Genomic DNA, 13,717 nt, shown 5'->3' on the forward strand with positions numbered 1-13,717 from the left:
TGGCCCATTCCTCCATGCATATCTCCTCTAGAGCAATGATGTTTTGAGGCTGTTGCTGGGCAACATGGACTTTCAACTCCCTCTACAAATTTGTTTGGGGGGTTGAGGTCTGGAGACTGGCTTGGCCACTCCAGGACCTTGAAATGCTTTTTACAGAGCCACTCCTTCTTTGCCTGAGCGGTGTGTTTGGGATCATTGTCATGCTGGAAGACCCAGCCACGTTGCATCTTTGATGCTCTCACCGATGGAAGGAGGTTTTGGCTTAAAATCTCATGATACATGGCCACGTTCATTCTTCCCTTAACACAGATCAGTCATCCTGTCCTCTTTTCAGAAAAACAGCCCCAAAACATGTTGTTTCCACCCCCATGCTTCACAGTAGGTATGGTGTTCTTGGGATGCAACTCAGCATTCTTCTTCCTCCAAACACGACGAGTTGAGTTTTTACCAAAATGTTCTATTTGGTTTCATCTGACCACATGATATTCTCCCAGTCCTCTTCTGGATCATCCATATGCTCTCTGGCAAACTTCAGATGGGCCTGGACACATACTGGCTTAAGCAGGGGGACAGGCCTGGCACTGCAGGATTTGAGTCCCTCTCTGCGTAGTGTGTAGCCTGTTACTTTGGTCCCAGCTCTCTGCAGGTCATTCATCAGGTCCCTTTGTGTAGTTCTAAGAGTTTTGTTCACCATTCTCATGATCATTTTGACCCCACGGGATGAGATCTTGCGTGGAGCCCCAGATCGAGGGAGATTATCAATACACGTAGTAAATTTTAATTCTTACCTGTTAGTTTCAGTGGAATTCATCTGAATAAATAATCCACATAAAGCCACCTTTTTTAAAAATCCAAACAGTGTCTAAACAGTGAAGAAAAGTCCCTCTGTACACACAGCTGCGCCGTGAGAGCTCCTCTCCCCCACCGACTCTTGGCGATTAAATTACAGCCACAAAGAAATAAAATGAAATAGTGTTACAATTAGCCCCTTTTGTTTTTGTGTTAAGTGGACTCACTCAAAGTGAACCTGAACTATACTACCCACAATGCTCCTTGCATTGACCGGTCAATCACGTTTTGCGCTTAATGATGGTGTCATCAGCAAGCAACAGACAGCCAGTCTGCTATAAATACACAACAGACAGACTAAAATGTTTGATTTTAGGGTTTACAAACATATTTGACCATTAAACTTTGCTCACTTTACCAGCAAAAAAAAAAAAATGTTATCAGACCGAAAGTTATGAGAACTAAATTTATCGGAAGATAATTGATCTGATGATGTTTTTAAAACTTATCTGAAAAGCTAATCCACTAGCAAAAACATTAGCTTCAATAATTATCTGTTATCGGATTAGCTGAACTGTGCCCACCACTGCCTCGTTGAATGGAACATTCCATCTTTCACCGAATGAAATCTTCTTTCCATTGCAGGAATGCAAACAATATTCTTAAAATAGATCCTTCTCCTTTGATATTTTATTAATTTAAACACAAGAGAAAAAGGACATACGCCCTTCCCTGTCCCACAGTGTCCGCCAAAGCTCAATAGCAAGTCGAGATGCCCCATCGCACCCCAGTGTCATCAGACGGTGCCTGCTGTGGCCCAGTGGTTCCCCGGAAGCCCCAAGGTGCAGCAGTGCCAACCTGGCCTGTGGCGGGGCCAACCCAGCCTGCGTGGCTTTGCCTGCGACAAGCACTGCTTCCCCCTCCCCCCAACTCGCTCTCAAGCCCCCTCGGTGCATCTAGCTTTCCCGCCCATTACCCAGTGAGTCTGGGCACTGTGTCGGGCCTAGGGTTGCGGATTGAGAACCGGTTCTTTTCGGGTATCGTTAAGAATTGATTCGATCCACTGACATCAATAGCCTTTTTGCTTAATGATTCCCTTATCGGTCCTTCAGAGCAGCCGTTGTTTTTGAGGGTGTTTGTCGGGAAAATGTTCATTTCTCTGCGTTGATTACAGACCCTGCAGCAGCTCTTTAATCAACCACGTCTGCAGCGCGATTCCACTTTGAAGCATGAACCAATGAAGCAGTGCTTCGATCTGCTGGTTCGTTGGTTTTTTGATTCGGTGCTCTTCAGAAGCGGCAGCTCCACTTCTTAACTCCTCTCAAAGCCATTAAAATACGTCAATCGTCAGTCGCTTTTGTGTGGATTAAAGTCACTAACTGAGACTCTTGTCTCAAAAGAAACGAGAATCGTCCTCCGTTCCATTGGCACACCTCCAAATGCTGCGCCGCTCTCTGCCGAGACAGAGTCCGGTTGGAATTAATAAATTCAAAACGAATTGCCACTTTAAATGAAATGACACCTCTTTGCAAATGCTGCAATACAGACAATAAACTACAATCCACTAAAATGTTTTGTTCTCCCACAATGAGACATCCGGAATTCTTTATGAATTACATCTTGACGTGCAGCACAGCCAGCTGCAAGAGCTCAGCTCAGAGGTATGGAGTGACATTCATGCCAATAATGACTGAAAGGAAATGCTTTTGACAAAAACTATAGATTTTGTTTATTTCTATTTATGTCCAGAGATCAAGGATCCACCATAGAGTTTATTATGTCCAGAGTTTTAAGGATCCAGTGAACCAATTTCATATCTATTTACTTTAAGACTCAATAAAATGTTGTTGACATAAAAACATGTAAAGCCTACTTTTAGTACACAGAAAATTCACAAGAGGTATCGATAAGGGATTTGACAAAGAATCAGATTGATAAGCAGAATCGATAATGTTATCGACATCAATAAAATCTTATCAATACCCATCCCTAGTCGGGCAGCTGTTTGTTTTTAAGTTAGTGCTGTTGCTGCTAGTGTGAGCATGCGGTGTTCATGGCATGCAATACCACAAAACTTGTAATGCTAAATAAACGCTAAGTAGAACCAAAATTACACGGTAAATGGAAAACAATGGCAAATGGTATGAATGATTCATATCATGTCACATACAAACAACAGATCATATGACAAAGATCTATTTAGGCATTATATCCATCCATCCATCTTCTAGGGTCACCCAGGGGCTGGAGCCTAACCCAGCAGGCATAGGGTGTTAGGTGTTATATATATATATATATTATGTTTGTATGCTCACAGAATATGTGAAAAGTAGAGTTGCAGGCCTGTAGCTCAATTTAACTTAATTCACTTAATATATAAGCCAGGAGGAACGCCATGAGTACATTCCAATATTTTTGGTCCCTCAGATTTCTATTTATGGAACCTGTGGTTAAAATATGGACTTAATTGTTGGCAGAGGCACTCTTGGAGCACTTCTTGCTTCAGTATAAGTTGCGGCAAACCGCAAATTTATGGAGACACACCATATGTGGTGAGTCTCAGCATTCAGGGCCGGCCCAAGCCTTTATGGGGCCTTAAGCAGAATTTCATTTGGGGGCCCCCCCACCATCACCTCAGCACCAGATGCCTCATTATTCCATAGGCTACACTGTTATGTGTGTAATGTACCCACAATCATTAGCATTATTTGTAATTATCTTACATCATACAGGTGTCATTCTTGTTTTTAACCTTAAAGGGGTAGCAAACTCATAAATATGTTTTAATTAACTTCTACATACAGAGTGATGTATAGTATGGCTCATGAATTTAACTATTTGAAAGTAATATCAGCAGGCAGGAGACTGCATTTATAGTAAACACGTTAAATAGTTTAATTTCTTTCAGATGTGCAATGGTGTGCAAAATGTTCAATATCCAAATACAAAATAGAATAATCTAATAGAATAATAGAAATTAAATAATTTCCAAAATGAACATAGAAATCCACAACAGTACAGTACAGAACAGTACAGAACATCCTAGCTCTCTGCTGGACAATGTCAAACACCACATCAGTCTCAGAGAAGATTTGTTCATATGTGTACAACATGAACACAAACTCAAAATCGTCGTTTCATCAGAAGGCCTTTGGCACAGTCTAATGTGTCATCATCCATGGACTTATCTGCAATGATCATCTCAAAAGTTAGCAGGAGGGCATCATAATTGTTTGCCCCAGTGCTCACTATCCGTGATGTGAAATTCATCGAATAGGCGAGCATTTCTGGGCAACCTTGAGCAGCCTGCAGACTCAAGAAAAGACATCCTCTTTGTGGAGTTTGAGAAAAATGTGGCAAACCCAGAGAGTGATGCAAAAAATATTCTGCACTCAGATAAGCATTTAGCCCCCTGAGACAGAACCAGATTCAGTCTGTGAGCATAGCAATGCACAAACATTGCACTGTGGGCTATTGCTTTAACTTTGGCCTGCAAACCATTGAGAGCTGAGCTACTTTTTCCCCACCTTTTGCACCAAATTAATCTGAGGAGTTGATCTGCCTGCTGTTTAACTCTGAGTTTTCTTCGTAAGGAAGACTATCAAATGGCTTCGCCAAAATCCGTCCACAACATTCAAATTGTCTGCCATTATGTGCAGCTGCTACCTAGCTAGCTCACTAGCTGGGACTGGCGCGAGGCTAGTGTGAAGCTTGTCCGCCTGTGAGTGCTTTGTGACGGTGGAGAAGCTCAGCAGCACCCGCTGCTCGGTAGAGAAACTGCGATAGAAGTCAGAAAGAGTGATAGAAGTCAGTCTCCAAACACAAGCAGCTACAAAAAACAAAACAAAAAACCACCAGAAATAGAAGGCTTGATTTGTCGCTAGTCGTTTTAAACAAAGAAAATGCCGCTAAGAGGATTAGGAAAGTCTCCGGTTCAACTCAGAACAGAATGAAAATTAAAAAAATGCTCCCACGGATGTTTACACCAAAAGATCGCTGATTCGCTCATTTAGCTGTCAATCAAAAAGGGATTCAGCCTCAGACAGATCATCCAATCATCATGCAGAGCTGAGCGTCCGGGCCGGCCGAGGCCAGCCCACCTGCCCATAGACCCCCAGACACGCTGAGCGTCTGATGGCGGGACAAAGCCCAGCATTTATCCAATGACTCGTCTCGTTTCGCTGCACTCTTTGTGACACTGTTTAAAGCACTGTGAAGCTGCGGGTTTGAGTGATAAGCGTCGTTACCAGTGATAAGAAGCTGATTCTGAACAAACGTTGAGCGCGTTGTAGCGCATATTTAGTCAATGACATGTACACACAACAGTGTATATTTGATCACTTATTTTTTGACATTTTAGGGGAAGCTGAGCTTCACTTGCAGTCTTAGAGCAATCGCCTCTGACTTTAAGACACCTAAAACACTTTACACTAAACGAACGGAGCATTTCGCAAATAATGACAACAAAAATTGTAATATTGGACATGCAAACCTACCTTTGTCTTGTTGTTTTTTCTTGTCTTCCAACTTCTTTTTTCTTTTCTCCGCTCCAGAGGGATAATTTCTTTTCTGAGACCTGACTTACACTCACTTCATTCCTCATGATTAGTCATCGACCACCTGACCCAAGCGGTGCATCTAAATTTGCCCAACGGTGGCAACAGCCAACAGGAGGCATCAATTAACCTAGTATTGGTATTTTGTCATAATTAATTTATTTTTTTCGGGTGTAATACCATTTCGTTTAAATTGTTCAATATTATTTTAATTTCATGTATATATTTACTTTTTTATCACAACGTCTCGGTGCTCTCGGGGCCCCCTGGTGGCGTGGAGGCCCTAAGCGACCGCGTAGTTGGCGTATGCCTTGGGCCGGCTCTGTCAGCGTTAATGGGAGTTAACCTCAGCTGCAAGGCACAGCTTAGAAGTTAAAGACAAGAATATTTGACACTTCACAGGACAGAATTTGTGGCATACATGATGCACAGCTCCAACAGTGGCTTCTCTGTGTTGCATTCACTGTGAGTGCAGAACAAATGGCAACCTCCAGTGCTGAAAAATGAATAGAAATGACTTTAAAAACAAATGAGTCCCGTAGACACCCATGTTAAAATGTCTAAATTTGATATCAGAAATCAATATGTTTACAGTCTGGTGCTACAAAGCACGTTTAGTCTCTCCAGCTAGGTTTCCCATTCATGACAACTGTATGGTGTAAGATTTTTTTAAATAAAATTCACCAGTTTGAGGTATTTTAAGCCTTAAAGTTATGAATAATGAGGGGCGTGCTTGCTTTGAATGAGAGCTAGTGTCCTGGGTATGGTCCATATGACATGACAGCCATCCATTAGGTAATCATTTTTTACACTCGCAACCCAGACACCACTGGACAGTCTGTAGAAATGTGCTTTCATCAACCATGGTAAGGTGTCTTAGCATGTTAACCCTAATTAGCTTATTACCTCAGCCAACAAAGTTAGGCGGCGATAATATATTTCGATTATTTTTTTTAACCCCTGTTTGTTTGTTTGTTTGTGAACAGCTTGGAGCCCACAATTTTTCATTTGTTGTTCTGAAATTTTTACTGACGATTCATTTCCTGGTAGACAAGAACGGATTAAATAAATAAAGGTCAAAGTCAGGAAAAATGTTGGAAAATTGGAAAAATCCTTATTTTTAACACTGAACTAATTTTTAAAGTTTTTTTCATATTTGAGAACGTTGTGTAGGATGGTATCCTTTATCGACTGGGTATCAGTTATAGAAAATGAATGAACTGAACAGTGTGATCTGCAGCAGCAGACCAGTTGTCTGCCTGGGTGGTTGTCATCCAGGACCCAGGTCTTTCCTTAGCATGGTGGATACCGTGGCACAAGCACATTTTCCCTGCCCTGACCTGTGACCTTGACTTTTAACCTGTTTCTCTCTAATTCAAGTCACTTTGTCCTTGGCTGACCCTCAGTTATTCCACCAAGATTGGTCCATAGTGGATTAAAACTCTGGAGGTTGTTTGATTCACACACAGAACTGAAAACCACAACCGGACCTCACGCTGCGTTTGATGTCGTCATAAAACATGATTTAATCTGTTAGGTCATGTTGTATTTTCGTGATGTATCATGAAATTTGGGGTGACGCGGTGGTGGGGGGTATGGTTAGGGTTAGGGTTAAAAATAGTTAGCTAAACTTGACTGCATCATGAACATGTGATGCATTTCCTGAAGGTATCACAAAAACAAAACCATGAGACTGGGCTGGAAATATTCCTGCATGCTTTACAGTGCAGTTCATACATGCATTCTCATCTGTGGTAGGCACATCTGCTAATCTGCTAACCGCTAATTAGCAAAGCTAACATTTTTGGTAGCGGATTATCTTTTCAGATAACTTCAAAAACAATCAGCAGACCAATTTGCTTAATCTGGATGGAATAACTACATTAATGTCAGCGCTGACATTAATGTAGTTATTCTATCCAGATTAATTTGATTTATAAATCAAAACCATAAGTCAAACATGCTTTCCTTTTCAGGATGTCTGTCTCACAGCTGGACCGCTGTATGCTGTGAATGGAAATGACTCTTTCTTAATCAGTTAACAGGGTGCACAAAGACGGAAGCACTGACTCATTGGTTGTGTTGGGTTTGTGATTGTCTTTGATTCTAATCGGAAGCGTTGGTGGTGCTTTAACTCAAAACCGGCTTGTCAGTAGCTGATAGGGTTGCCAACCGTCCCTTGAAAAACGGAATCATCCCTTATTTGTAAATAAAAGTGTGCGTTCCGTATTGACCTGAAACGGGACGCAGTATGTCCCGTATTTCTGTGAGAATCAAAAAGTCTGTAAAATGTCAATGGAATTGACTGGCGCTTTATATGGAAACTTACGGTAAATTTGATCCCAGCCTCTCTCCTGCTTTTCACCAATGAGCTGACAGACACGAGTTGACGATACAGAATCACTCTTATCTCATTGGTCAAGGGACATCTGCTCGCAAGAAGATACCGACGTCATGAGCCGACGACGGTCGCTGGACGACAATAACAAAGCAGCATGGCTGATATCGATGCAGACACCGACACTGGCACTGCAGATATGCCTACAGACAGCAATGTCTGTAACGTCGTTACTACTCCTCCTAAAAAAAAAAAAACAAACAAAAAAGAATGCAAAATACAGGGGAGAATGAGAAAAGGAAAATGGCTGGGTGGAAAAGGTGCGCAACAACAGCTATAAGTATTGTAAGTATTGTTTACTTTTCAGACTTTATTTTTTGCACTTTTTATTACACTAAATGTGTAAATGTGCACTGTTACATTGTTTTGCACTATTACATTGTTTTGGATGATGCAAATTTTCAGTTGTTTTTTTGTTAATTTATACAATTTTAAGTTAAGCAATAGCACACAGAGAGATTTATTTTTAAATAATTTTTTTATTTTATGCTTTGAAGCAGGACAGACTGCTCATATTGAAATTGTGAGTGAAAATTTATTTTGCACTAAAAATAAATTGCTAAATAATAATTTGTTTTCCACGTGTTCATATCAGAACAAATGCATGTATGCATCTACTTAAATTCAGGGTCAAGTCAACAGTCAAATGGTTAAAAATTATTTCACACAGACGCTGGGAAGGGTGAAGGCAATGGTCAGTCGGCTGGTTGGCCCTGGCGGTGAGGTGTCCCTTATTTATTTTTCAGAGAGTTGGCAACCCTAGTAGCTGAGAGTGTACCGGAGACAATACTGAAAGTTAGCAGTTAGTGATTAGCTGTAGCTAAATAATTTTTTTTTGTAGCAAAATTTTTTTGTGGTTTATCAGTTTAGCGTTATCAAAGCTAACTTTTGAGTTAGCTGATTAGCGGTTATCAAAGCTAACTTTTTGGTTAGCTGTGCCCACCACTGATTCTGATATACCATTCTCCCAATCAGCAGCACAAACACCTCCTGGTTAGAGTGCACGAGGGACACAGACTACAGTCTTTCTTTCTTTCTTGTCCATATTTTACAGTTTATTGCCTTCTCCTTTCCCCACTTGTCTCATGTCTTTTGCTGTTTTGCTACTTCTCATCCTTTCTTCCTTGTCTCTCCCTGTCGTTCCCTGCAGGAACATCTATAATACAAGTGACAGCAACAGATGCTGATGACCCAACATATGGGAATAGCGCCAAGCTCGTGTACACACTGGTGCAGGGCCAACAGTACTTTTCAGTCGATCCCCAGACAGGTGAGACTGATATGTGTGCTTCTGTCTGACTGCTGTTTATCTTGTAGTAAACACACATGGACATTGAAATATAAGATATGTGGATATAGAAAACAAATACACTTGCAGCAAATATACTCAAGGTGTTGAAAGGGAAATAAACACTCAAGTGAATTCACACCTGAGAGTGTGAATGACTCACATATACACAACATCTGAATGTGAAGGAACGGCACACATGCAAATGTGTTTGTATTTTTTTGTGCACAAACTGTACACAACACAAATACAAGTGTAGCTAAATATACAAGACCGTGTGGCGCTGTTGTCACAATTACAGAAACGTGATTTTCATGAACCCAGGCATCAATATACCTTCTGCATTTTGATTCAGTGACCTACGTCTGGGATGGGGTGAAAAGGTCAGCAAATAAATCCTGTAGTACCACAAACAACATACTTGTTTTCAGAAGCTTAAATGTTGCACATAAGTGAAAACTGCAAGCTGAAAATGCCATCATGCCTCAAGTTCATGTTTTATCAGAACACATTCACACATTTCTTTTTAATATTTATTGTTTTAAGATTCTAAATAAAACAATAGGTTGTGAAAAATAATATGCAGTTGTACAATGTGATGGACTCAGGTTTTTTTTTTATATATTCTTTAAAGCTTTATGCCCATTCATATTTCACAAAAAGGACAAAATTACTTTCTACACCAAAATCAAACATTATAATCTAGGTTTATTTTGGAAATATGAAAATTTCATCTAATTTTAATGAAAAGATATATTTACCTCTGGGAAATTCCATAGGGAATATTCATTCATTCATTCATCTTCTACCGTTTAGCCCAATTAAGGGTCGCGGGGGGCTGGAGCCTATCCCAGCAGTCATAGGGCGCAAGGCGGGGTACACCCAGGACAGGATGCCAGTCTGTCACAGGGCCACAAACAGACACACAAACACAGACACACCCAAACACACACACCTACAGACAATTTCAAAGATTCCAATCCACCTAACCTGCATGTCTTTGGATGTGGGAGAAAACCGGAGCACCCGGAGGAAACCCATGCAAACACGGAGAGAAATGCAAACTCCACACAGAAAGGCCACAGGAATTAAACGCACGACCTTCTTTCTGTGAGGCAACAGTGCTAACCACTAAGCCACCATGCTGCCCATTCCATTGGGAATATTTTCTTTTGAAATTATTTGTGACCTGACCCCCTTGTGTGATGCGTGTTCCTGAGGCATGGGTGATTTAGCCAGTGTATGCCGGCATATTAAAAAATATGCAGAATACACTGGCATATGTCTAATAAGTTATGGATAGGTTTTGTATAAGTTCAGAGCACATTGAAGCATGCTGGCATATGTCATAGAACAGCGAGGACCTCGAAAAATTTTGTGCATGCACAATATTTTTGAGGCATGCCAGCGTATGGCTCATACGTTCCGCGTACACGGGCCATGATTTGTAGGTAAGTTATGCGATTGTTGACACACATTTCTTGTAAGTTAATCATAAGTTGAAATATGGTGAGATAATGTCTCATGAACCCAAAACTTATGAGTAACTTGCTTTGAACCTATGTATAATTTATATCAAACTTATCTCCAATGGTACCAAAACAACTGACCCGTACTGTACCATTTTTTCAGCTGGGGTCCTACAATTATGGACTAGGTTACAAAAGGGAGGTGCTAATCTGCTGGTGTGCAGTGGCTCAACACCTTAAGGGAAAAGATGTTGTCCTCATTCAAACAGTTCAGACTGTTTCAAATATAAAACCATTCACACACTCTGAGTAAATATAAAGTCTTAGGTCGGATTCATCATCACATCCTTATGAAAACTTATCCATATAAGGAATCTTTATTTTGGAAAACGACATATGGAAATACTTTAATTCCTTATCATGGCTGAAGAAACATAGCGCTTTAAAAGAAACCCCTCTGTGTTTGTCTGTTCCTGGTGCATTTCTCAGCCGGAATGAGAGAACGCCAGCGCTTTGTCCCACAACAAGGAAATTAACTTATTTTAAATGTTGTCACAGCACCTCATTCATTCACATCAATGTTTAACACATGCATGCGTCAACTTATCAGCATTCTGCACACAGTGAAAAGAAATCCTATGATTCACCAAGGCAAAAAACATTTTTTTTTAACTTTGACTGTTTGGCCTCCATGTGGAGGCGAGAGGCCGCGCGAAAGTGTACGTGCGTTTGATGACTTACATGTCAACATCTACATGCTCCGCCTACCAAACAAAAGGGTTCTGCTGGTGGTGGACATGCAGGCCTAGCCAGACATAACCGGTCTGGCCCGTACCATACCGATCCGGGCCACTCAGTGGAAACAGGTTTGTCCATCAAGTGAGCAGCCAGCTGATGTCACACTGCCTTTCTCAATATCCTTCTTAACATGCCTCTGCATACTGGGGGAAGCCCCCATGTGATCTATTATGTCACTACCAAATATAGGACATGGCGTTTGATAACTTGAAATTCTACCGTTCAGTGGGAGAAATTCTAAATAGTTTCCAGACAGTGCCAATTTTGATCATTTTGGCAATATCATATTATGAATCCCTTATTTCAATGGAAAGGAACAAAATTATAGTGGCACCAAGGAAAGTTCTTTTTAATGACTTAAATCATAAAAAAAAAAAAAAAAAAACAGAGGCAGTACAGCTCTAAAATATCATATTGTGAAACTTTTCAAGCAGTTTTAATGTGCATTCTTAGTCATTTAATTCTAGTTAAAACAGCCACTTACTTGTTTAAAAGCAGTGGCAGGTAGAGTGCTGAGGGTGTGCTGTTAAGTAAAAATACGTCCACAAAGAAACACTCAAGTTAAATGTTCCCTTTCAACAAACCTACTCAAGTAAAAGTAAAAAAAAAAAAAAAACCCCAAAAAACTAATTAATAAATTACTGAAAATACAACTTACTTTATTCAAATCTTGTGCTGGGTTGTCTTCTTGTGTATATTATATTGCTATAGTTTTTTTTTTCTTTAATCTCATAACATTAAAACAAAGCAGGTAGCATAAAGTGTCATATCATAGACCATAAACAGTGCACAGTGTCAGTGCCAGTTTCCAACTAGTGTACTCTAGTTGTCATTTTCATGCACATTGCACATGTTGTTTAAATAGCAAATCTTTGCAGTGTTTGCAGTGTGGAAGGCTCCTGATTCAAGGTCACCCCTTTCCCATTCTCCATGCAATGTGAAATTGCCTCAGGAAGGGCAACCTGCATTTAAAAAAACAAACAAACAAAAAAACAAATCAACATGCAGATCCACCTAGGATCTGTTGTGACAGCCCCGAGTGAAACAAGGGAGAAGCTGAAGGGACTTACGTTTTACTTGTGGTCATTCGTACACCCATGGGCATGTTGGTTATGTTTCCAGATGACATGCTATTGTGAGGTAGCAAAAAATCAATTGACCATAGTCAAAGGCATGGTGTAAAACTGAAAGCAGATTTTTGTTTTCTGTATATCTAAATATCTAAAAAGGAAGAGTAAAGAGTAAAGTAGAGCCACTTAGGTGCCTGGTCTTGAGAACCAGGGATGGTAGGTTGAAAAGCTTTTTTATCCCATGGGAACTCTCCCTACCCACCCAAGTGGATCAAGAAAATGGACATATCATAATATTATATCATAAGACATATAATAAGTAAATAGAATATGTGATATGTTGATATGGTATATGGTGACGAAAAGCGCCTCATTTTCGTCACGGCAGCACAAATTCATTCTAATTCATTCCGTGATGGCTGGGGTGGTTATGGTTAGGGTGGGGGGAAGGAGTAGGATTAGGTTATGGTTAAGGTTAGGGTTGGGGTAAGAGTGGAATTAGTAATAGTGAGTTAAAAATAACCCTGTCACAAAATGTGACTCATTTTGTGACGGTAGCACAAAAAAAAAAAAAGTGAGACGGGCTGTGTTTTATTCCCAAAAATTGGCTAAATAAAAGCCCGTTTGCCTTCAGCACCATTAACAGTACATGGGACATGCTGAATTCTGTTCATTTATCCTCAAAGACCATACAAAAACACCCACCAGTGCATGTAGGGCAGAGTCAGGCTGCTACCATTCGGCTTCAGCTATTTAAAAACAAACTGTAAAATTCTGGTTGCGTTTGAAATCTAGTCCCAAAAAACACATTCCAATTTGAGGCATTAAAACCCAGGAACTGAACCCAGAAACGGGTCCTCTGAGCCAGCTGGTACTGAAGATCACAAACGTACGAACATTAACTAATGCCCACTACACTCAAATCAGCACTGCTTCCAAAACACCATGTAGTGTCATGAAAAAAAAAAAAATCCAACAGGCAAAGTAAAACTATTTGGAACGTTGGAGAAAACAAACTAGCTGTCAAGATGTGACACAAACCGGGTGGACACAAATACAAACCACAGCAGTGCAGTTTAGATTTAGGTTTATCTCATTGACGTTGACTGGTGGAGAGGAGGCGGAGACACAAAAATTGCGTGAAAACACATGAAAAGGTGGTAAATTTTTAATGTGGAATCTCATTGAATTGGTCCTCCCAAAATGTGTGCACATGAAGGTTGAGTGGCACTGGCACGATCATTGCAGGCGCAAGGATTTGCATGCAAATGCTGAGCAGCATTCTCATGGATGTTTAGCATCACTGGCGCGGATGAAATGACAGCACGTTGTGCACGCAGTGCTCAGAC

The 13,717-nt window shown here is 40.6% G+C and overlaps 1 protein-coding gene across 1 annotated transcript in view; it reads left to right on the forward strand.

Moving 5' to 3' along the window:
• Nucleotides 1-13,717, forward strand: part of LOC117521240 — a 569,076-nt gene that overhangs the window by 178,564 nt on the left and 376,795 nt on the right. Inside the window, exon 3 of the mRNA XM_034182574.1 lies at nucleotides 8,894-9,013. Within this exon, the coding sequence (XP_034038465.1) occupies nucleotides 8,894-9,013 (120 nt within the window). The remainder of the gene's footprint in view (nucleotides 1-8,893; nucleotides 9,014-13,717) is intronic.

This window comes from Thalassophryne amazonica, chromosome 12 (genome assembly GCF_902500255.1).
Source record: "Thalassophryne amazonica chromosome 12, fThaAma1.1, whole genome shotgun sequence".
Lineage (NCBI taxonomy): Eukaryota > Metazoa > Chordata > Actinopteri > Batrachoidiformes > Batrachoididae > Thalassophryne > Thalassophryne amazonica.